At 31.8% G+C, this 26,428-nt stretch overlaps 2 protein-coding genes across 17 annotated transcripts in view; one reads left to right on the top strand and one right to left on the bottom strand.

Moving 5' to 3' along the window:
- LOC139511960 (cytoplasmic dynein 2 intermediate chain 1-like) overlaps positions 1–26,428 on the bottom strand; it is an 84,344-nt gene that overhangs the window by 19,172 nt on the left and 38,744 nt on the right. For all 16 annotated transcript variants that reach the window (XM_071299182.1, XM_071299180.1, XM_071299185.1 and 13 more), the window contains 3 exons: positions 17,617–17,693; positions 16,340–16,416; positions 6,551–6,626 (listed from right to left, as the gene is read on the bottom strand). In XM_071299182.1, coding sequence (XP_071155283.1) covers positions 6,551–6,626; positions 16,340–16,416; positions 17,617–17,693 — 230 coding nt within the window. The remainder of the gene's footprint in view (positions 1–6,550; positions 6,627–16,339; positions 16,417–17,616; positions 17,694–26,428) is intronic.
- LOC139510357 (uncharacterized) lies at positions 6–4,235 on the top strand. The gene is made up of 5 exons (XM_071296940.1): positions 6–180; positions 653–848; positions 1,662–1,996; positions 3,451–3,584; positions 3,815–4,235. The coding sequence occupies exons 1-5, from the start codon at positions 10–12 to the stop codon at positions 4,233–4,235; spliced, it is 1,257 nt and encodes a 418-aa protein (XP_071153041.1). The 5' UTR covers positions 6–9.

The following is a 26,428-nucleotide window of genomic DNA, read 5'->3' as shown; positions in this document are numbered from 1 at the left end:
GCAGGCAGAATGAATCTCCTGGAGAATTTGAATCCAAACCAGATGTTAATAGTGATGGATTGGGCCATGAAATTTTTACCATCACTACACAGAGAAAAACAGTCAGACTTCTATGGACAGAAAGGGTTCAGTTGGCATATTTCAGTGTGCATTTTCAAGGACACCAATGGGAAACTAAAGGTAGTTTATCCTTGCTGGACTTTATAATTATAACGGTATTGAATGTAAACTAAAGCAAAGAAAGTTAATGTGCTGACAACAGTTTTTAATTTGGCAACATTCATGCCCCAAATTGTGTATCCAGGGGCTCTTAAGTTTTCATGTTGTCCATCAACAATTAATCTTTTTGTAAATTTAGTCAAATGTTCATATCCCAGCAACTATACATGGGATATATACAGATGCATCAGGAATAAAAGGTCAGTCTCCATGCAACATTGATCAATGTGACCTACATTTACCACTTAATTGACTTATATTAAAATTTATGTTTGTATCTCAGTAACTTTACATGATAGGATCCCATAACCTAATGTATGGATGCATCAGGGATTATAGGTCAACATCAAGGTAAAATAAGTTCACTTTGCCTTTCTCATTTTAATAGTATTCTACTGACCTATAGGTTAATTTAATGTTGTTTCTTTTTCAGCATGAGACTTTTGCCCACCTGTTCAATTTAGTGAAACAAGACTGGTTTGCTGTGGCATCAATTTTAGAAAATGTTTTGGTGAATGTCAGGGTCAAAATGCCAATTATCACTGAAGTATTTTTAAGATCGGATAACGCTGGATGTTACCACACCGGACTCCTATGGCAGGCTATTCATGGGATCAGTGAACGGACAGGTTTGTGCAGTTAATCATTTATGAATACATAGTATGATCATGGAACCGGTCTACTTTAGTTTCGGGGCCAACATCAAATATGCTTGATTGACTGGGGATAACTTTATTTAAACGGTTTTATATGAATTACAGGCATGACATTTAATGTAAGTTGGATATACATTTTATCATCTAGTTCCATATTAATGATTTATTAACAGTGAAATTATCCTTCATCTACATGTAGACCTTGAGCTGCCCAGATTTTTCTTATAGACTCCTGGTATCCCATTCCTCACATTCATTTGTGTAAAGAGGGGGATATGACCTTTTATTGGGACTCCGGGATCGGGTGATTTCTAAGTTTTGGATATCGGGATTGACCCTTTCGGGATCCGAAAATTCTATTTTTTCGACTCTCGGAATTTCATGTTTTTGAGCCACGGATTTTGGGATCAGGGGTATTTCATACCGTGATTTCGGGATCAGGACCCCTCCTACCCCTTTCTGTAAACTAAACAGTTATCCAATAATTGGGTTATTATGACTTTAAATACACATTATGCCTGAGCTGCTCTTGTTGCATTTATGTTCTGACATTCTTTAGGAACTAATTATGTTGCATTAACAAAACTTCATCAATGGATGAGCCTTAAATAGTACTAAGCATTCATACAATTTCTAGTTCAAAGTATACATAAATGCTACATCACAGACACACAAGGTGATAGCAATTTCCGTGATATACAAAATAATCAGCCCAAACAATTTCTTGTACCACACTCCTTAAACTAAATTATAGTGCAATATATTTGATCTTGTCATTATTTTCAGATATTTTCATCCAAAGATATGATTATAGTGAGGCACAGTCTGGGAAATCGTATTGTGACAGCAAAATCGCGCACATGCGACGAAAGATGAGGATGTATGTCGCATCAGGTGGAAACATACAAAACCCTGTAGATATGAGAGATGCGATTCTAAGTGGAAAAGGGGTAGTAGGGTGCAGAGTAGCAGTTGCTGAAATAAATACAGAAAAACAGCAGATTTTTAGCCATAAATGGAAAGGGGTCCAAAATATAACGAACTTGGGGTTCATGGCAGAGAAAGTTATAATTTGGAAAGCCTATGGTATTGGCAATGGAAATTCTATTCCTATGTCAGAGGTATTATATCTTTCATTACATTATTGTCTTACCATTTTAGGCAGTTATATAGAAGTCATCAAGCCCCTTTATATTGATTTTATAAACACAACTTCAATTACACCTGTGGGGGATAAAATTTGTTTATAATAAACCTAGAAACATGTCTATTTGAAATTTTTGAGGTCTGAAATAAATTTTTTGTGTACCCTGAAAAATTTTCCCTACCAGAAATATTTTATTGCATAATCTTGTTTTGAATTATTTTTATGCCCCACCTACGAGAGTATTATGCCCCACCTATGATAGTAGAGGGCATTATGTTTTCTGGTCTGTGCCTCCGTTCGTCTGTTCGTTCGTTCGTTCGTTTGTTCGTTCGTCCGACTTCAGGTTATAGTTTTTGGTCAAGGTAGTTTTTGATGAAGTTGAAGTCCAATCCACTTGAAACTTAGTACACATGTTCCCCATGATATGATCTTTCTAATTTTAATGCCAAATTATAGTTTTGACCCAAATTTCATGGTCAACTGAACATAGAAAATGAAAGTACGAAGTTCAGGTTAAAGTTTTTGGTCAAGGTAGTTTTTGATGAAGTTAGAGTCACAACTACTTGAAACTTAGTACACATGTTCCCTATGATATGATCTTTCTAAATTTAATTCCAAATTAAAGTTTTGACCCCAATTTCACGGTCCAATGAACATGGAAAATTATAGTGCGAGTGGGGCATCCGTGTACTATGGACACATTCTTGTTTTCATTATGAAAATTAAAGACTTTCAAATTGTTGGATTTATATACCCATCATAAACAGATATAATTGTCATCCTATTAAAATATGTAAATGTCTGAATTGGTAACAGCACACATTTTGTTTAAATGATTGGGGTACAAACCACTTAATGCTGGTCAAGTTGGAGTACATTAGATGGAATGCTATAGGGGAGCAGGGACATCTTGATTGCATTAACACATTCTGTCTTTATTTGTATTTTTCTGATTTTCAACTTATTATATATATATATCAAAAACTGTAATACATAAAAAATGAATTTAATTTTTAAGTTATATATACTGGTTATAAATGGTATGTCAAAAACTTGTGCTGTGTCAAATTAACCAGGATCTATTAGTATTTCAAACTATGATATAGTGTCTATACTTGTTCATGGTTCAGTATTACAGCTGTGCTCCACAGAGCATTACATTTTGTTTTTCGTAAAGATTCTCACTAGAATATTAAGAAAAACATTGTGACATATATATGTCAGCTTCATTATGAATTACTTACAAAAAGAATTCAGTTTCAGGCAAAAATTCTCTAATGTATCACAACTTTTCCTATATACTCAAGATATTTTTTGACTTGACCTTTTTAACTCCCAATATTCTATTTATTTTCAATTAATTGTATTTATACTACACATTGCGGAATTCTCAGAAAAAATTGCATTGAAATGTCTCTTTCTTTTCAGGTTAAAAAAATGTCTTGTGATCAAGAAGAAACAGCTTTGATAATCACACATGATTTTAATGATATTATACAAACAGGCAGTGTTACTTTTCCAAAGAAAAGAGCCATTGTAACCCAGTCGAATCAGAAGACAACGTAGAATTAGAACAGGAAGCCACAAGAACTGAGGATTTAGAAAATTTATCTAACTCAAGTTCATCAGTTTTTAATTGCTCTGAAATCTGCTGCACCAAACAATACCAATTCTTCTCCAAACTACAAAATCATATAGAGTTTGGTCGTCATGTTTACAAATTGGAAAGAAACTCAACGTATGATGACATCAAATTAAAATGGGCAGATGTTTGTAAAGATGTTGATATCAGACTGAGAAATTTAGAAAAAGTCCAAGAATCATTAAATGAGATTAATGAACACCAAGTAGATTGTGGATGGGCTCTTAGAAAAGGGAAGAAAGTTATTAGGCACTCGAAAGCTGTGAAAGATTATCTTTTACATCTTTTCACCATTGGACAAACTACAGGGAAAAAAATTAGTCCATCTGAAGCAGCCTTGTTGATTAAAAATAGTCGGGATGAGGAAGGAAGAAAAATGTTTCAACCAGAAGAATACCTCCTTACATCACAGGTGGCCTCATACTTTTCTAGACTGGCTTTATTATCCAGGCAGAATCAGCTTTCAAGAAGAGAACAGGACAATTTGAATGATGAAGACTTGGCTGCTGTACATGTTTTGTCATCCATTGAGGAAAATGAAGTTCGCCAAAACATTCTTCAAACACATTGACACATTTCTTAATTTAATGCAATTTTATATAAGTTGTATGGATTTTTGTTAGGGGGGGGGGGGGGGGGGTTATACAAAAACATGAAAAGGGTTTAAAAATCGTTCATTATCCTTTTTGAATGAAGTTTGGGAGAAGATTTTATAGTTGTCATTTGTCCATTCCAATTATGCATGGTTCTCAATAAAGATAAAATAAAAATAAATCCCCTCTGAAACTATGTAACAGAATTTCATGAAACTTTGACAGTAATAAGAACACAATAAAGATATTTCAAATCCCTGAATTTTGTTCGGGTTTAAGCTTTTTGAAAATTCCATACATCTTCCACTGAAACAATTTGTCAGATCAAATCCTGAAACTCTGCTCAACTCCTGAAACAACTCGGGAGAATTTCATGAAACTTAGTAGTTAGTTAGGACACAGCTGTGCATATTATCAGAAAATTTTGATCCCATGAAATTCTTTGAAGATATATAGCTCTTTAAAAGTAAAAAAAGATATTCCACATGCAGTTTGACAGAGCAACTTCTTTGAAGCCATAGAACAGATTTTGCAAAATTTGATGATTTGTTACAAAAATTATGCATATTGAATAAGCTTTCTGTGACTTATTGCATAAGTAGTTTTTTTTGTCCAAATGAAACAATTGAATAGTGGAAAAGTTGCATTTCTACACAAGAAAGCATTCTGAAGACAACTTTTCCCCAGTAAAGCTAGTAATTACAATGTATAGAAATAGATATAAATTCATAAATTTGGGACCATTTAAGGAATTGTCTTATAAGAAATTAAAAATAATTTACTTCAACACAAACATATATAAGTATATTATTAGTGTGCTCATTTCCAAGTAAAGACATAAAAATTTGGCGGGAAATTAGATTTATCTGGATTTTCATTGCCATTGTATTGATAATTTCAGAGTTGTGTTATTTGGTAAATGCTTTATTAAGATATATAAATTTAACTGAGAAATTTTGAAATTAATGTAAAAAAAATTCTGGTTTAGTGATCGATATAACCAAAGGGTATCCAAAATTTCCAACCAAAAATTTATCAGCAGCATCCTTAAATGTTATTAAAAGTGGGAAACATGATAAATAATAACCTTCTTAGCATCGTCTGATCACTACTATTTTCATATTTGATTGTTCATGATGTATAGTGTAATGAAAACAATTCACAGTTAACCTCTTCAGAGGAATTGTAATTTTGATATTTTTTCTGAAATATTGATTTTTTATGCACAAAATAAATTATTTCATGATAAAAGTCACACGGTTTTCGTTATTTTTTATTACAAACCAATATATGAACTGTATAAAATTCAAAGGTTTGTAGATGTACTGGCTCCATCAATTTTTTTTTAAGACTTTGAAGTTCGGTGAATTTCATGAAAATATAGCCAAATGGCTTTTTGAAAATCAACAGATATTAAAATCACCAAAGAGATATAAAGGCAAATCTTTAGATATCATCTATTCACTTGAATTTCATTCTTTTAAGTTGTTAAATGATATTATATCCTAAATCAGATTAATATTTGAGATATAAATGGATTTTTTTATGTTTAAAAAGTGATGAAAAACAAGATTTTTCAATGAAAAACAGCAATTTTTGGATTTATTGTTTAAACACCGTTACCATGGCAACGATTTATTTGCAGATTTTTTTTTAATGATAAATCATAATTTTACACTAAATTAGATATGAAAACCACATTTCTTTCTTAATATTAAAATTTAACTATATCACCATTTGCTTGATTCTTAGGAAGACCTGTACTTAAATTTCATAGATTTCTATTTACTTATACTAAAGTTATTGTGCGAAAACCAAAAGAAATGCTTATTTGGGCCCCTTTTTGGCCCCTAATTCCTAAACTGTTGGGACCAAAACTCACAAAATCAATCCCAACCTTTCTTTTGTGTTCATAAACCTTGAGTTTAAATTTCATAGATTTCTCTTTACTTACACTAAAGTTTTTGTGCGAAAACCAAGAAAAATGCTTATTTGGGCCCTTTTTTGGCCCCTAATTCCTAAACTGTTGGCACCATAACTCCCAAAATCAATCCCAACCCTCATTTTGCGGTCATAAACCTTGTGTTTAAATTTCACTGATTTCCATTTACTTAAACTAAAGTTATAGTGCGAAAACAAACCTGTCTTCGGAAGACGATGAAGACCAAGCCAACATCATACCAATATACGACCGCAAAATTTTTTTGCGGTCGTATAAAAACCAGTAAATTCTGAAAAATGGGCAAAAATGATAAAATAAGAGTAGCAAACATCCTTAAGATTGTTAACTTACCATTCCTGCAAATGCTATAGAAGTTTTATATGGACCAAAACAACAACATCTTGGCTGAGATTCACATGCTAAAATCCTAAAAAAAGAAAAGTTACAACAAAATTAATTGATCGTTTTAATTTATGAGCCAGGACCTGTATGCATAAAACCACTGAAGTTAAGATATCCATTGAAAATACTAATTTATAGTAAAAATATGTCTGTTCGGAACAAATCTTAACTAAGCAGTTTTATGCATACGGGCCCTGATCCCTGTTCAACTACTTTACTTAGATCAATAAGCTGTAGTCTATAGCTGTCGATTCATCTATTTTAATGTTCACCAATTTTCTTGGATAGAGGGAAATTGAAATTTTTAGGATTTTTTGATGATTTCTGTCATAACTTCATTCTTATAGATTTTACTTGCTGATATGGTTTGCTGGTAACAGTTTCTTCCTTTCTATTTTAGTCAAAAACCATTATCTAAGGCCAGTAACTCTTACAAAAGGAGTCATTTGAAATTTTTTGGCATGCCAGAATTAAGGGTATTGTTTAGATGATAAATTTTGCTGTTCAATTAACTTCTCAATGTCATATCAGAAATTCATAAAAAAAAAAAAACATTTAGGGGAGTTTATTTTAATAGATATAAACCAGTCACCCAAGTTTTATGCTCAAAGCACTTTTGAGTTATTGTCAGAAATCTGGGAAAAGTACTTTTTTTATTAACATAAAATCTCACAACTTGCATACCTAATATCTTTAATTTATCAAAATCAAAATAGAGCTTACATCAATAGATATTAACAATTCACTTAAGTTTCATGAAAACTGTTAAAAGCAATTTTGATTTATTGTCCCAAACTAAAACATCCCCCCTTTTTTAGTTAATAAAATTCCATAAGTGGGAAATGTAAAACCTGAAATTTATAAAAATAATAAGGGAACTCACATCAATAGAAATAAATAATTCACCAAAGTTTCATGCAAATTGGTTTTAAATTGGTTTTTTTAGTTATTGACCGACATGTTGACATCAGAAGTACAGACGAAAGGACAAACAACAGTGTACCATAATACATGCCATAAATCGGTGAATAAAACCTTGGAAAACAAGGAGAAATCATCATTTAATTACATTAACTCTTACAATTATGTGGGCTAAAAAGTCTGATTAATTTCCCGAAATCAGTTAGATTAACACCTTTACATTTAATTTATTTCCATACTGTCACATTTAGTATGGTTGTTTCACAGTTTGTTTACTAACAACTAATCATTAATGGGTACCAGTATGCATGAGGGTTTCATTTAAAAAGAATCTCTTCATATAAGGGTTCTTAAATTTTCAAGACCATTTTCTCTAAAACAAAATCTGCCCAATATTCTCTATCCTGTAAAACCCAATTCATTCCCTAACATGCATCTTTATAATTTCAATCACTTCAGAAACTTCAATCACAAATTCAAAATTGAGCTTTATCTTGGATAAATTCAAACTAAAATTTTTAAAACAACTGAAATTTTTGGTGCTTTTTATGTAAGGACAATTTTTTAATGTATAAAGTGTTGTTTGTTGATGTGGTTCATAAGTGTTTCTTGTTTCTCATTATTTATATAAATGAGATCGTTAGTTTCCCTGTTTGAATGGTTAAACACTTTTGGAGCCCTTTATAGCATGCTGTTTGGTGTGAGTCAAAGCTCTGTGTTAAAAACTTTACTGTGACCTTTAATGGTTTACTTTTCAAATTGTGACTTGGATGGAGAGTTACGTCTTATTGGCACTCAAACAACATCTTCTTTTATGTTATTTTCCTCTGTTTCCAGTTGATTGCTTAGAGCATAAAATTGAAAATGGAAATGGGGAATGTGTCAAAGAGACAACAACCCGACCATAGAAAAAACAACAGCAGAAGGTCACCAACAGGTCTTCAATGTAGCAAGAAATTCTCAAACCCGGAAGGCGTCCCTCAGCTGGCCCCTAAACAAATATATACTAGTTCAGTGATAATGAACGCCATACTAATTGTACACAAGGAACTAAAATTAAAATAATACAAGACTAACAAAGGCCAGAGGCTCCTGACTTGGGACAGGCGCAAAAATGTGGCGGGTTAAACATGTTTATGAAATCTCAACCCTCCACTATACCTCTAGCCAATGTAGAAAAGTAAACGCATAACAATACGCACATTTAAAATGCAGTTCAAGAGAAGTCCAAGTCTGATGTCAGAAGATGTAACCAAAGAAAATAAACACAAGAGTGCACACACTGAAATGTCTCGCCTTCTTTACTAATCATTGATATTATGTTGATAGTCCTAAGCATAAAGCTTTATTACAACTGTCACATAAACTTAACATTAACCAAGATAGCTAAACAAAGTCCAATGAACCATGAAAATGAGGTCAAGGTCAGATGAACCATGCCAGGCAGACATGTACAGCTAACAAAGCTTCCATACAACACATATAGTTGACCTACTACTTATAGTTTAATAAAAATAGACCAAAACACAAAAACTTAACACTGAGCAATGAACCGTGCAATTGAGGTCATGGTCAAATAAAACCTGCGGGACTGACATATAGATCATAATATATTTCCATACACCAAATATAGTTGACCTTTGGCATATAATATTAGATAAAAAGACCAAAACTTATAAACTTAACTTTGACCACTGAACCATGAAAATGAGGTCAAGGTCAGATGACATCTGCCCGCTAGACATGTACACCTTACAATCATTCCATACAACAAATATAGTAGACCTACTGCATAAAGTATGAGAAAAACAGACCAAAACACAAAAACTTAACTATAACCACTGAACCATGAAAATGAGGTCAAGGTCAGATGACACCTGCCAGTTGGACATGTACACCTTCTAGTCCTTCCATACACCAAATATATTAGCCCTATTGCTTATAGTATCTGAGATATGGACTTGACCACCAAAACTTAACCTTGTTCACTGATCCATGAAATGAGGTCGAGGTCAAGTGAAAACTGTCTGACGGGCATGAGGACCTTGCAAGGTACGCACATACCAAATATAGTTATCCTATTACTTATAATAAGAGAGAATTTAACATTACAAAAATTCTGAACTTTTTTTTCAAGTGGTCACTGAACCATGAAAATGAGGTCAAGGACATTGGACATGTGACTGACGGAAACTTCGTAACATGAGGCATCTATATACAAAGTATGAAGCATCCAGGTCTTTCACCTTCTAAAATATAAACCTTTTAAGAAGTTAGCTAACGCCGCCGCCGTAGCCGCCGTAGCCGCCGCCGGATCACTATCCCTATGTCGAGCTTTCTGCAACAAAAGTTGCAGGCTCGACAAAAATGACAATAATACATGACTACTAGCAGTTAACTGACATTCCAGCTCCAGACTTCAATTAAACTGATTGAAAGATTATGATGTCATCATATGAATATCAGGCACAATCCTTCCCGTTAGGGGTTTAGTATCATACCATCATAACATATATGAGAAGAACATAACCCGTGTCATGCCAATAACTGGTTTTTGAATAAATGTGTTTAGTTCCGATGCAAAGACCCTATAAGTGAATCAATATTAACGCCAAAATATGCTATCTTTAATGACCTGACAACAGTATCGTAACTATAACCCTTCTTAATAAGTCTATTTAAAGGTTTTGCTAGTTACTGAGGTGAATACTGACATTTTTGTGCTGTATAAAGAATATTTCCATAAAAAATTAGATGTGAAATACCTGGACGTATAAGAAGTCTGCATGTTGACCTATGTCCTTAATAATACATAAATTTCTCTCATTAAAATCTAAAACATTGTTACATAATTGTATGTGCATAATAGTAAAATGTTCTTTAAAATGTTGAATACGTATATCAACTATGTTCATTACTGAATTAAAAAAAGAGTCCAAAGATTTTTTGTCAGCTTTTTCCCGATTTATCTATTTCATACAGTAAGTACGGAATGAATTGTGGATGATATTACGACACTCATTCCAATTAATAATTGACGGTGGACGATATTTAGGTCCTTTACTGAGGAATGATTTTAACTCGCGGTCTTGAACAATGTTAAGATCTCCTGTTATAACATGGGAAATGTGTCCATAAATGTATTCGGAATTACTACAATTACATGAAGTAGGTGTATTTTCACTGATATTAACATCTTTACACAATTGGTTATAATTAAACACAAATTTCCAGGTAGATTTCTTGTAAATATAACAAATAAGAGGGAGGTCGGTACAAAATGTATTGTCAAAATATCCAGGAATTTGTCCTTTAACAGAATGGTCGTTAAATATACCGGCAATATTTACAAAATAAAACCTTTATTGACATACTTTATTTAAATAAAATATTTTTTATGATCTGTAGGGCGATCAATTTTGGGAAATAGTTTAGAATAACAATATATATATATATGCCATAATAATTTGAACTTTTTCTTACTTAGGACTGCTATATGAAATTGTGTTGCAATCCTCTAAAATTTTATTTAACCTATTAACGGGTAATGAACAGAGCTTTGTTAACAGATAATGTCTGCCATTGTTTTTTGAAATAGACATTAAGTCCGAAATATTGGTATGATTGGTCCGAAATTTTCTTTGATTGCGATTTTTTCTACAACTGTGAGAACAGTTTTATGAACAGGTTTAGAAACTATATCCAAAATGTTAAAGGAATCGGTTCTTGATATATTACCAATTCCCATGATATTATCATTAAGACCGAGAGGGTAGACTGTCTGTAATTTTTTAATCCAATTTAATTACATTTGTACTTGTATGAAATCAATCAGACAATGCAAGTGTGAAGTAATATTTCAAACCATCTGCTCAGCTTTCATTGAAATTAATATAATTATGATGAAATGTCATATATCTAATAGATTTCTATAAGCTGGATAGCTATTGAATAAAATATTGTCATGCGCATGAATATTATATATTGTGGTATATATATTCTATAGGTAAATGTTCATATCCTATTTACAGTCATAGAAATGGGGTTTGGCATTTTACAGGACTGAATTCATGCATCTTCAAATTTTTCTTGAGATGGTATTATAAAATTCACAAAAATCGGCAGGCCTGATCAGATTTTCACAGGCAAGGGACTGGCAGTCCTGTGCTAAATTTCAAAGACTGCATTTAGCAGAAGCAAATACTGTTGTTTTTCTATATAGACATTTTTTTATTCAGAGGATGTCTTTATGATGACCACAGGAAATAGTTTAGTGTTTTATAACACAAGTTCAGAATTTGTTTCTGGAAGTGTTACATCAGAAGATGAAAATTTTGTATTTTACGATCCAACTGGAACAACTGATTATACCATAAGTACTTTCAATAGTATATTGACTGACAACATTTCTATAGTACTTAATGGTGATTACATAGTAATTTCTGCAGTGCCATTTGATAAAGTTTTATCAAACAAAATTTGGCAACTGATATTTTGCTATGCAACTTTATTTTTCTTATTAACAATGTGTATACGATTAATACAATACTGTAATCATACATAAGAGCATACAAACTTCAGGAAACATTATGATAATCGCATTCATCATCAGCGACATTTGTGTTCTGGTTCCAAAAATATCATTGGCTACTATTCTTTTTCTACGAGAAAAGTGTACAATAACATTTTTTGGAGCATACTGCTTAGGAATGTTCAACGCTATTGTACAACTCATAAATTTGTACAGCATAACGTTACTATCAGTTGAGAAATTACTGTATATAAACTATGCTTATCAACATAACCGTGTATTTTGCAATTTAAAGCGTGTGCTAATTTACCAATTTACTGGTTGTATCATACTTACATTCTGCTGTTTTACAATGTTTTATGTCAAATATGATATAAATGTACAACCAGCCTTGTTTATTATTTCACCTTTTGATCCAAAAGATACGAGAATAGAATTCATCATTATAACCATGATCTTAACTATAATCATTATTGGAAGCATGGTAAAAATGTTTTTATATGTTGTGAAACAAAATACAACAGCCCCTGGAGAAAGTTGGACAATATCAAACATTAGGAACAAGTATCTTTGGAAATCTCTTCTGTCAAAAGCCAAAAGTATTATATTTCCAGTTACGTGGATGTGTTTTGAAACTCATCTGGTATTCTTTTTTCGAAATCATGTTACAAATTTACCAGAATTTACCATGAAAATGTTTTTAGTGCTTGTCTTAGCTGCAAGATTTATCCACCCTCTGTTTCTTATAGGTGGCAACAAACCGTTAAAAGACAGATTTCTAAATAGGTCGAATAATACTCCATCTTGGCTACTTGATATAAAAGAGGAAAACAGACAACGAAAGAAAAAGCCATCTTTACAAGCTGGGGGCAGTTTTCAAGGTTTAAACAAACCTATTAGACATATTTCAAGCATTCGAGAAGAAAGTAAAGTATAATAATTACTTCTGTATAGATGCATGTCCTCAGTCTGTGCCAAACTGTTTTAGGATTTGTCTGACCCAATAAGGCGACCATGCCTGATGATGTCATAAGTTGGCATATAAACATTTTTTTAAATTTTTTTGAGAAACAGATTCCATCACCAAATCTTGTGTATTACAATATTTATCAACTCTCTACATATTTAAAATTTATCTGTCTGTAGTGGATAAATATTGTATCACACCCGATGCAGTGGTAGATTCTATTATTACATAAACATTTGTACCTTCAAGTATCTGATTTGTAATGTCATATATGCAAATTTTTACGTGAAATTGAATAAAGTGATGATTTTTAACATTTTTACTTTGTCCTTCAAGCAAATCCTACTTGCAGACATGTTACTGCCATCTTGTAAACTAAACCAATTTGATTGAGGAACAAAATTTATGTGTCAAATGATTTGTTTTGACAATGATTAGACTTCCTAATTGATATTCAATAAGAGTGTGATAATTATAGATTATTGTTAATCATCTCAACGAGTTTGTTTTTCTTGCTTGAGCTGGAAAGGCGAAAGTGAGAAAAGCAATCAAGTTGAGATGAACAATGATAATCAATTTATCACTATTTTACCTTTGGCGACGTTGTTAATTTCCTTGACAACGGGCATGTGCTCCCTTACTTTCTAGCAATAATTTTTCCTATCATTTAACTCAGGATCTGCTGAGTAAGGAAATTATCAGTCAGCAAGATTTGAGGAAAATTTTGTAAAATAGCAATAATGTTAATTTCAATGTCGTTTTTAACCTTTTATCAGATATTAATTTAATTTTTTGAAAAAGTCACCAGAACCTGGTATAACATTTTAATTAGAAACAAGAATGTGTCCATAGTACACGAATGCCCCACTCGCACTATCATTTTCTATGTTCAGTGAATCTGGGTTCAAAACTTTAATTTGTAATTAAAATTAGAAAGATCATATTATAGGGAACATGTGTACTAAGTTTCAAGTTGATGTAACTTTAACTTCATCAAAAACTACCTTGACCAAAAACTTTAACCTGAACTTCACACTATCATTTTCTATGTTCAGTTGACCATAAAATTGGGGTCAAAACTATAATTTGGCAGTAAAATTAGAAAGATCATATCATGGGGAACATGTGTACTAAGTTTCAAGTTGATTGGACTTCAACTTCTTCAAAAACTACCTTGACCAAAAACTTTAACCTGAAGCGAACGGACGCACAGACGGACGAACGAACGAACGGAGGCACAGACCAGAAAACATAATGCCCCTCTACTATCGTAGGTGGGGCATAAAAATGGTTTTTTTGTATAATTGATTATGTTGTATATATTTTAATGATATTCCTATTCAAATATGTATTATACATAATATGTACAATATCAAATTGTTTTTTTTTTTAATATTGCTTGTACAGTCTCTCATAAATCTTGTAAGATTGGCACATACATTGTTAATTTAAAATTTGTTGTTATGCATGTAATAAAATTGTTTTATGCACCTGTATGAATATTTTATTGTGTAAATATATGTATTTGTTTAAAATGAGACTATAATTAAATATTGAATCTATTGAATGTAATACACAGATCAAACGATCCAAGGGGTACCAACAGATACCGTAAAGCGGCTTATTTTTAGCGGGGTATAAATTTTGGTTTATTTTCAGTGATAGAACAATATTCGGCAAAATAAATTCTGCCAATTTAAAAATGCACATGCAAAGGTATTGATAAAAGTTCAGAATCCTAAAAAAAATAATAACCACAAAAATAATTTGAATGCCTTATTCAATTAAAAATTCAAAATTTTACACCTGCAAAAGTAACCCCCTATACACAATGATCCAGTAATAAATAAAATTAGCAGAGATTGTTATTGTTGATTTCAGAATATTACTAATGATTCTGTATTCTTTACAAGATTCAACTACTGCAGGTCGAGTTCAATTTGTCTTTGAAAAAGAAAATGCTTTTCAATGGACACAATTTAACGAGTTTCAAACTGTGATTTTTCCAGAAAGTCCCTGTTCATTAAGCATAAGAAGAAACTTTTTTTCTCAAGTTACGAGGCAAAAAAAGGTGTTGCGTACTATGTGTGACTGCGTTTATACACACCAAAAGACTGTATTAAATGTTCATTTATTCATCTTCTTATATCTATTTAGATCTCAACTATTAGTAGATGTGGGATTTATACATAGCAGAACATAATATTACAGGGTATATTAGATTAAACTAAAATGTAATGAAAATTTTGATGGATCGTTGGTGATTAATGCCACGTTCAGTATTTTTAGCTATATATTGGTGACCAATTATTATAAGTGGATGACGCAAGAGAACCATTTACCTTCTGTGGAAAAACCAGCAATCAAAGTCATTTAGATTGGAGTTTAATGCACCTGTCATGTGCAAGGTTTGAACTAACACCATCAAAGTGACAGGCTAGCGTGAGTGATACTGTAAATGATCTACTTCAACAACTCAGCCACTGAGACCATTATAAATATTTTAAAGGGCTTGTGCTTGTGATTGAGTGTTGGTGTTGTAACGTCACTTTAAGGCTGTTGGTGTTTTAATGCCGCTTTTGGGCTATTTTGTGGTGGTCAGTTTTTTATTGGTGGAAGAGAAAACCACCAATATTCGGTAGGAAAACTGACAATCCTTGTCAATTCAGATTGGAGTTGATTGCCTGTGCTTGGATAACTGCACATGAACAAGTAAGATTTTGATTTGTTTTAAAACAGTTTGCCAGCTCTTCACACTAAATGATTAGTGACAAATGAAGGAGTAAATTGTTTAAATTCAATCCAGAATAGAAAAAAAAATTACTTGGTTATAAACTATCAGATATATTTTGTTCATTGATTAAAAACTAAGAGTGCACATACTGAAATGTCTTATAAAGATATAGGAAGATGTGAAATGAGTGTCAATGAGACAACTCTCCATCCATGCCTGCTTTATGGAACATGATTGATTTTAAGTGAAAGTCATAAAGTTATAGATTGAACTACTAAAATCAACATAATCAATGATCCATAGTAATAAGGTCAAAGACCAAAAAACAACATCAATATACCTTTTATTTCAGAAATTATTGTGTGCTTTTACTATTGCCATTTTTGAGGGATGAAAAACAAAGAGAGATTAATTATTGCTATTTTAAGAAAATCTGTCTACTAATATACATAACAGATATCCTAATGCAAGTTCTAATTGTTACGATTCTCACCCAGTCACACTATTCACATTAATTATCTCCCAATAATTTCTGAATTTACAGTAATATCAATTTTACAATAACAATACATGTTTATTGTTTACCTTTGAGGATATGATGGTTCATTTGTGTTCCATACACATATCATTCCCTTTCCATCCGTTGGATTCGATGGATTACCCTGAAAGATTTAAAACATTTAGGATTACACGTACTCTGAAAGATTTAAAACATTACTCTAAATAAATGAAACATTAAGGATTAATTTGAAATATTTAAATAAAATTGAGAATGGAAATGGGGAATGGGTCAAAGAGATAAAAACACTACCAAAGAGCAGATAACAGCGTAAGGCCACCCATCGGTCTTAAATGCAGCAATAAATTCCTGCACCCAGAGGCTGGTTAAGCTAGCCCCGGAAAAAAATGTATACTAGTTCAGTGGTAATGGACGTCATACTAAACTTCGAAATATACAAAAGAAACAAAAATAAAAAATCATACAAGGCTAACAAAGGTTAGAGGCTCCTGACTTTTAAACATGTTTTTTGAGATCTCAAAATGTTTAACTTGTAAATGTGTCTAAAAAAAATGCATGGAAATGTCAATTCTTCAGGTCATATAAGGATTGAAAAAAATATCATTATTATCTTATCATAGGTTTTTCAAAATGAAAACAATGGTTGCTGTCTGACATAAATAATTTTAGTTCATTATTGTAGTATAATTCAGGCCATTGGTTTTTCTTTTTTGAATTGTCTTTAATTTTGTATTTTCAGGGGCTTTTATAGCTTATTATTCAATTAGGTTTTGCTCATTGTTGTTGGCATTTTAATGATTTGTAAGTTTGTTCTTTGGTCTATAATAAATTGATGTCTATTGGAAATCATACAACATCATTTGGTCTATAATCAATAGTTAAAATTGAGAATGGAAATGGGGAATGTGCCAAAGAGACAACAACCTGACCATAGAGCAGACAACAGCAGAAGGTCACCAACAGGTTTTCAATGCAACGAGAAATTCTCGCAACTGGAGGCATCCTTCAGCTGACCCCTAAACAAATATATATTAGTTCAGTGATAATGAACACCATACTAAACTCCAAGTTGTACACAAGAAACTAAAAGTTAATTTAATACAAGACTAACAAAGGCCAGAGGCTCCTGACTTGGGACAGGCGCAAAAATGCGACGGGGTTAAACATGTTTGTGAGATCTCAACCCTCCCCCTATACCTCTAGCCAATGCAGAAAAGTTGTCTATATTGGAAATCATTTACAACATATCATTTTGTCTATAATGGATAGTTGTCTATTGAAAATCACATACAACATATCCTTATAAACATCAAAATTAATCAAATCAGGAAAAACATAGTACCTGTTCAGGCTGACTGTAGATAGTCAGTAACATATTAGGTTGTGTTGGTGCAAAGTATGCAAACTCCACATGGCGACCTGTGAAAATAATAATATCAATATTTACATATGGAGAAAGTTATTATCAAACACATCTTTGGTAAACAAATACAATGAAACATGGGAAAAATCAGAGTACAAGGTATTGCACTGGGTTTCAGGAATCAAGTTTTATATCTAGAATTAAAAAAAATTCAAAAGAAAACAAGTCATTATACAAATGGATCTTTTTATCATAGTGAAAGAAGATTAGGAGATCTGTGATTTTGAATGGGGAGATAACTTTTGTCCAAATAAGGTACTCTCAAGGGAGATAATTAAACTTGATTTTATTGAAATTAACCAAATTTGATAAATTTTGTAACATACCAAAACAAGAATTAACTACTTGTTTCCAAATCCTAATAATTATTCAATTTAATTAACATTATAATAACATCAATATTTTCATTCTAATTTGTGTATCTTATTTAACAATTTCTCTTGATAATTTATTGCTGCATTCATCAAAATTTAATTGCCCCTTAATTTTTATGTAAACAAAATTTAAATTCTAAAATCCATAGTTCTGCCAAAACATCTTGTGACCTTATATTTTCCCTTTTTTTTTGGTTGGTGTCTTTCAAAAAACTGACAAAAAGGAAATAAATGTATTACTTTTCTGTCTATATCAACCTTAAGGTGGTACCTAGCACTACAGGGAGACAACTCTGTAATATACACAAAACATTTTAATCATGTTCTATTGTTAAGGAAATATTAAGCTTCTCAATTATCAAAATGAGTGTTTGTCAAACTGATATATATCCAATGAAAATTGTCCTAGAAAGTGTTTGTTTCAAGTTGAAATTTTTATATTTTTGTCCAAGGGTAAATATTTTGTCAAATTTTTATGAAATTAAACGAGCCAAATTAATTTTAGTCTAGGTGTTTGGTACCACCTTAAATAAATCAAATATACAAAAAGAATTGTGAAATATGAAAAATGTGACACATAATTTAAGTCAGGAGTCGACACCTCAAATCTAAATAAAAGCCAATAGTTAAGCATGGGTGGTGATAATATTGCGGAATTTATGTTGTACAATCAAATAACTTTTCTTTTATTTGTGCTCCAATATGGTTCTCTATTACTAATGATGATTGTTTACAAGTACCACTAGATAGATTAATTGTATCCCTAGTACATAAAATTGAGAAAGGAAATGGGGAATGTGTCAAAGTGACAACAACCCAACCATAGATAGGGTGTTCAGGCTTTTTTTGTACCAAATTCTGCTTGATTAAATTATCTCATAATCTTTGAGATCTTTCTTTCCTGAGCATTTTGAGCCTAAGTTTTTTTCTGTAGGACAACCCATCTCCGAAAAATTAATGTTTGAAGGTTTAAAGTTTTGACCATTTAATGGAATTCGGTTTGGTTGCATATGATATTTCTATTATTAATTATAATTATAATCAAGATAATTAAATGGCACCAAGATAATTAAGAAGGAAAATTCAATTTTCATGAATCTGAAACTTCTTCATTTTTTGTTTGATTTTCAATTTTTTTTTTGCTAGTTATATGTTGAGAAGCAACGTTTGAGAATGGGGCTTCAACCCAGATGTCAAAAGCATATTACCTTAGAGACACAGGTGCAAAATCAGGTAAAAATAAGGTGAAAATATCCAAATTAAATGAACAGAAAGCACAAATGTGGTCTTGTGGCATCATTTTAATAAACAACTAAGATGGTTTATGATCAATAACTAATTTTATTTTCTAAAACCAATAAAAGAAACATTAAAAGCAGGTATTTCATACACACACAGGTAAATTATTACAGGTAAGACAGGTGTTATTCATTAATAAACATTGAAGAATCAGAATATTACAAAGACAATCAATATTTTCTAGATATATTCTATATTTAGTTCAGAAAAGAAACATATATTTGAATTATGTTAGATGAAAAACACATTTTCAGGTAAAAGGTTATTGCATACAGGTAAAAGGTAATTAATTAACAGGTAGATAAGTCATGTTAGTGAAAAGGGTTATAAAAGCTAAATTTAGTATAACAAAAAAACATTCATATTATACATCAATTCTAATCTGAGGTATAGTAACTAGGCCTTGTAGGTTTATTTACAGGTAAACAGGTAATTACAGGTAAATTACAGGTAAACAGGTAAATTACAGGTAAATTGTACAGGTAACACATAAAATTTAGCAGACGTGTGCTTTTTTAAGAAAAAAAATCTGAACCTAGAAAGCAAAGTGCACTGAGTTAAACAAGAGTGCACACGCTGAAATGTCTCGCCTTCTTTATTAATCATTGATATTATGTTGATAGTCCTAAGTATAAAGCTTTATTACAACTGTCACATAAACTAAACATTAACCAAGATAACTAAATAAAGACCGATGAACCATGAGAATGAGGTCAAGGTCAGATGAACCATGACAGGCAGACATATACAGCTAACAATGCTTCCATACAACAATTATAGTTGACCTATTACTTATAGTTTAAGAAAAATAGACCAAAACACAAAAACTTAACACTGATCAATGAACCGTGTAAGGAGGTCAAGGTCAAATAAAACCTGCGCCACTGACATTTAGATCATAAAATATTTCTATACACCAAATATAGTTGACCTATGGCTTATAGTATTAGATAAAGAGACCAAAACTCAAAAACTTAACTTTGACCACTAAACCATGAAAATGAGGTCAAGGTCAGATGACCTTTGCCCGCTAGACATGTACACCTTACAATCATTCCATACAACAAATATAGTAGACCTATTGCATAAAGTATGAGAAAAACAGACCAAAACACAAAAACTTAACTATAACCACTGAACCATGAAAATGAGGTCAAGGTCAGATGACACCTGCCAGTTGGACATGTTCACCTTACAGTCCTTCCATACACCGAATATACCAGCCCTATTGCTTATAGTATCTGAGATATGGACTTGACCACCAAAACTTAACCTTGTTCACTGATCCATGAAATGAGGTCGAGGTCAAGTGAAAACTGTCTGACAGGCATGAGGACCTTGCAAGGTACGCACATACCAAATATAATTATCTTATTACTTATAATAAGAGAGAATTCAACATTACAAAAAATCTGAACTTTTTTTTCAAGTGGTCACTGAACCAAGAAAATGAGGTCAAGGACATTGGACATGTGACTGACGGAAACTTCGTAACATGAGGCATCTATATACAAAGTATGAAGCATCCAGGTCTTGCACCTTCTAAAATATAAAGCTTTTAAGAAGTTAGCTAACGCCGCCGCCGTAGCCGCCGCCGGATCACTATCCCTATGTCGAGCTTTCTGCAACAAAAGTTGCAGGCTCGACAATAAAACCATCAATACCCAGATGTGTAAACTGACAGGTAATTGGCAGATACAAAATGGGGGATGTCTGGAAGTTACCCCCCCTTTTTTGGGTGAAAATTTACAAAAAAGATTTACAAAATTCAAATTGTCTAGATTCATTCCTTTCTAGGATTTCAATTCTTCCTTCATTGTTTATCTAATATACAAACAAGTAAACAAAAAATTTAAAGCAGCAACATAGCAATAAAACCATACAGAAGTCAATACATAGAAAGTGATATATGTAGTAGTTTTAGTATTAGTTTTGTGTATTTTGATTAATTTCATTGACATGGACTGGAGAAAATAACATATATGTTACAGGTTATGCAAGTAAAAGCTAAACAAATAATAATTTGTTCTAAATTTCACAGTCAGAAATGTGAAGCAAAAAGTCTCCAAGAATCAGAAACAGACAGAAAACAAAATCAACTTTTAATGAGAAGGTCGCCTTTTTTTAAATCCATTAGGAGAGGAAAGAACCAAACATCATCTGGACAGTCGTCATATCGAATATTGTATTCAGTTTTTACTGTATCTGCTTTCAGCTTTTTTATGCTGATAACTTGGGCATCAAACCACTGTATAGTGTTATTTTCACTACATTTTTTGTGAAATTTTTTTCCCAACCAGATCTTTTGGATTTTCTACATAATAAGGCAAAGACTCTTTTTGTTGTTTTATTTGTCTAGACAATCTTTCTCCTGATAATTTAGAGAACAAAATATTCTTTTTTGATTGCAGAGACTCTTGAATCTGATCTTCAGATTTATATGACATAGCACATTCACTAGAAACAGAATCTTGATCATCATCATTTAAATCATTCAATTCTAAAATTTTTGTTAGGTTATCTTGTAATTCTTCATTTGAATATTTTTTCTTATTGTATGTTTCCTGAAAGAGCTCTTTTGAACCTTTTGAAAGTAAAACCACTTTGTGAAATTTTATTTGTACCAATAGTGCCTCTCTCAATTTTTTTGCTTCTAATTCATTGATTTTTTCTTCCATTTGAGATTTATCCCAGACACCACCAAATTTAATAATTTCTCGACTAACAGACAACTTATTTGTCATTTTAGTTTGCTCTGATTTTTCTTGCTTTGCTTTTTTTTCTGCAAGTTTATTTGCAATTTGTGTTTCAACCTCTTTTTGTCTATTTTGAATAATATCAATGTATTGAGGAGCAAGTTTCTGAGCACTTTCAAGAGCAGCATGCCTTTCACTAACAGGCAAATTACATAGCCATTTAGAGGGTTTGTTTCTTGTCCACATAAGCACAGTTTCTAGAGTGGAGGATTTGGCTGCAGGCTTGGCCTTTAATAAATTGTCAAGGATAGCCATATCCCGTTCACTAATGGCATTTGTTTTAGGGACATTTTTTGACATTTCTTTAATGTTTTTTGATGGTAATCAATATGAACCCCCAGGTAACTGACTTGCTGCCTGCCTTTCTAATATGATTTGCAGCTGTGCACCTAATAATTCAAGTGCAATTTGGGTAAAAGAGTCTAGCTGGGGGTCATTTGTTTCTTTAAAAAGTTCTTGTATCATTATCAAAAAGGACAGACTTTAACAAACCATTTGGTTCAGGATAATCCTGTAGTAACTCTAAAATATCATTTCTGTGAAAGTATACAGCAGCACAATCATGAAATGCAATGTTTATTCTATGCCCATGAAATGTTACCAAATGGTTTTTAATGTCTCGCCCCTTAAGAAAAACTTCCCAGAATGCCCCTATTCCTGACTTGTCTGACCCTCTTTTTGTAAGTGCCTTTGCTGCTGTTCTAGCTAAGCGAAACGTACCACTTTCGTCACTTTCAAATGAAAATGGGTTTCTGCTATCAGTGACAGAATCTACAAATAATTTCAGCGCTTTATCAGCTGCTGTTCCAAAATTTGCCAGAAGATGCAACCTACATGCAAATCTACCCATTTTTGTAATATCAGACTTTTCATTTTCAGTCAAATTATCAAAATTATTAATTACCGTTGGTAAAAGATCTTTCCTAATTTTTTCTATATTTTCATTGAAAACATTATTAGTGGCACATTGGTCACTTAGGAAACATTTAATAGAGGTGATAAGCTTGGCCTTAACTTTAGTGCTATCTTCATCTGGGTTTGAGTAAGACCTAGCAAGGTCATCTATAATATTATTAAAACATTTTGTGTATGTAGCAGCATCACCACCGCCTACTTTACTTAAACCCAGTGATAGATTTGAGCCATCTTTTAGTGTGACCTGCATGCCTTCATAATGGTCATGGTATTTTGTTGTTGCATCTTGATGCAGAACATTACCTTTTGCCTCTGTAGGCTTATAATTGGTAAGCATGGCTTCACAAGCCTGTTTACATGCTACAATTTTGGCTTCCACCATAAGTCTACTACTTATTAGGCTCTTGCTTGGTAGCCTTTCTGGTAATTTCCCTGTTAGATTTTTTAATACAGAGGTTATAACAATAGGAAGTTTATTTAAACTAACATTTCCCTCTGTTACTAGCTGCATACAGCATTCTCTAACCTCATTTGTATATTTACCATTTTCAAAAGTAGCAATTGTGTCACCCTCTAAAAATGCATTTACTTTCTCTAGACCCTTTATCTGCTCATTTAAATCTTTTTTCTCATACTCAAAATTTTCTATTTCAATGTCATGCTGTTCTTTGAGTATTTTTTTTTCATTAAAGGGAAATTCCGCGATTTTTTACTTATCATCTAATTATGTTCATCTTAACATAAAAAACACATTTGCAAAGTTTTAAATTTATATTCCTTCTAATAACGGAGAAAATCAAGTATTTGTAACTTTTTTGGTTGAATTCTCGAGTGGGTGGTGACGTATTAGCCCGATTTATTGAATTCTGGGAAAAAATAAAATCTGTTTAACTCTTATAGCTTATCGACAATATACGTAATTAAAAGCGCACAGCTGACGAATGGTCGAAGTTATTAACCACAATATAAGAATGAACGAAAATGAATATGCATATACCGTTTTGTATTGATTGAATTAAACTATAAAATTATCTCTAGTAAATGTTTTTGAATAAATTTAATTAATTATTGTTGAGATTTTTTTCATAAAATATTTATTGAACATTTTTACTGATATTGAACTGAAAATATTTCAGTTCTATTTGCCGTTATTGTTTTGATAATCATTTCAATGCAACTAATGTGTGAGCAGAGTGTGTATATTATTTTGTAAAGGTCACTGTATATTTCTCGGCTTGAGGTCAATTCGTTTACCTTGTAGCTATTTAGCCGCAGGTGTGAATTCAAGCGTACACAGGTATAAATGTTGTTATTTGGAAAGGATAAACAGAAAGGATTAGAAAGAGTATGCTGTCACGATGTTAATACACTAAGATTTAATACACGATGAGAATAAAGATACAATAATTAAATTGTGTAAATTAATTGAAAATAAAATTCAGATTCGTAATTCCGAAAGTGTATAAAAATAAAAGGAAACAATTTTTGATTACTTCCTTAGCGGCAATTGGCGTAAAGATTCAAATATGTAGCAAAAAATAGTAGTTTTAATCTTTTATAAAAACTAAATGCAATATTACCCAATTTGATATACCATTGTACATCTGTTTGATATCATTGACTTTACCGGAATTTCTTAACTTGTATTCAAATCTGGCTGTGTTTAAAACTATTGCAATTTTAAAGTTTTTAATTGACAAAAAAATACAACATACAACATGCATGATTTTTTTTTAGTTTCTTTTTAACATTTTATTCTTACATAATTAAATTCATTTGACAATCATTTACACGAACTTTTTGTGAAAAGAATATCAATTATCTAAGCTAAGGCATTATTTCTTTTGAGGATTTTTGAGGATTTTTTTAAAAATTCTATGATAATATTTGTGCAATGTTGAACATGATAGCCGTCATTAATCCAAATAAGTAATACAGTAGTTGTAATAAAAGTTATATTTTAGTCATGCATAACTGATATTGACGAATTTATAATAGTTCGTCCATACATCGTTGTTCTTGAAACAATCATTATTAGTATACATGTAAGTTTCCTGACGTATAAGAGCCATTGAGGATGAGCTCCAGAGAAATCAGACTAGTGGCGTTTCGTTCGTTCGTTTGTTGGGAAAGGAGAGGAAATGCAACCGCTTGTACAGATAAACGACAGAATTACCATACAAGCATTTATAGTCAACACAATCAGAAAGAGTTCCCATCGTTAGACGGGGAATATGAAGGCTTCCAAGAATTAACAAGTGACATGTCTAACTCTGAACAGTTAGAAAACAGACTATCGACATCGACCGCTTGTTCTTAATATTTGAAACTGTATGCATATATATACGTATACGTTTATGATATATATAGTGATGAGTTCTTGCGTCTGACAAAAACTAAATTCCTTCATGGTTATATCTTGCCATAGTATTACGTTTATATTGGTTTGTAAGGTGATTACTCACAATTGTTATTTGAAAATCCTGTTTGTGAGATGTAGATTCATTTCAATACAGAAATTTCGTCTATATATTTCACAAGTGTATAACACGGAGAAGCTCTGAAGGTCCATTACTCCCATTTTGTTTGGGTGTGAACCATCGATGTTTACAGCAATATCACAGAATAAGATGATGATGGTAGAAAGAACTATGGGCGTCATGTGGCAAATATTACATGCATATCGGACAATGAGTTGTCAATCTGTATGAAAAGATTTCCAATACAACCATATTATTGAGAAGGAATGTTTACATGCTATACTCTCGTACTAGTATTACAGGGTTCTTGTGGCGTTCACCTTAGACACACATCTTTTTAACGATGTTTAAAAAAAAGACAGAACCAATTTAATGTCATATTTCCCTATTTTTTAAATATAACTAAAAGTCTTTTATCTGACAAGAATACCCCTATTTAGCGAACAAGTAATTTATTCTTTTTTCTGTTATTGAATACCAAGAAAGAAAATAAATCCCGAAATTAATTTGAAACTTTGATACTCAAAAGTTTCCCAGCAAAATATTCACATTCCCTGGGGATAATTAGTGTTCGTCCAGTGGCATATATAACAATTGTGATGACGAATTACTTCCTTTGTTCGAGAACAATCTTATTGAAATATAAATCTGTGATTTTACTAGGTCCACAGCTTCAATGAACCAAAGCAAAAGTTATACATCGACCTGTATTTAAATCAAATTGGTTCTCTTATTCTTCTGGTATACAATAGTCTATCGACATTCGATGATTACATACTGTTGGCATACGTGGACTAGTCTATTTACAACACTTTTACCCCTATTTATTCAAAATATATGTTTTTTTCTTATGTTCAATGTATATGTTACAGGCATTTTCTAAATTTAGGCATTTTGTAAAATGCCT

The sequence above is a fragment of the Mytilus edulis genome, chromosome 2, assembly GCF_963676685.1.
Source record: "Mytilus edulis chromosome 2, xbMytEdul2.2, whole genome shotgun sequence".
Lineage (NCBI taxonomy): Eukaryota > Metazoa > Mollusca > Bivalvia > Mytilida > Mytilidae > Mytilus > Mytilus edulis.
Note: the sequence above shows the minus strand (reverse complement) of the source record. Positions and strands in the feature narration are given on the sequence as shown.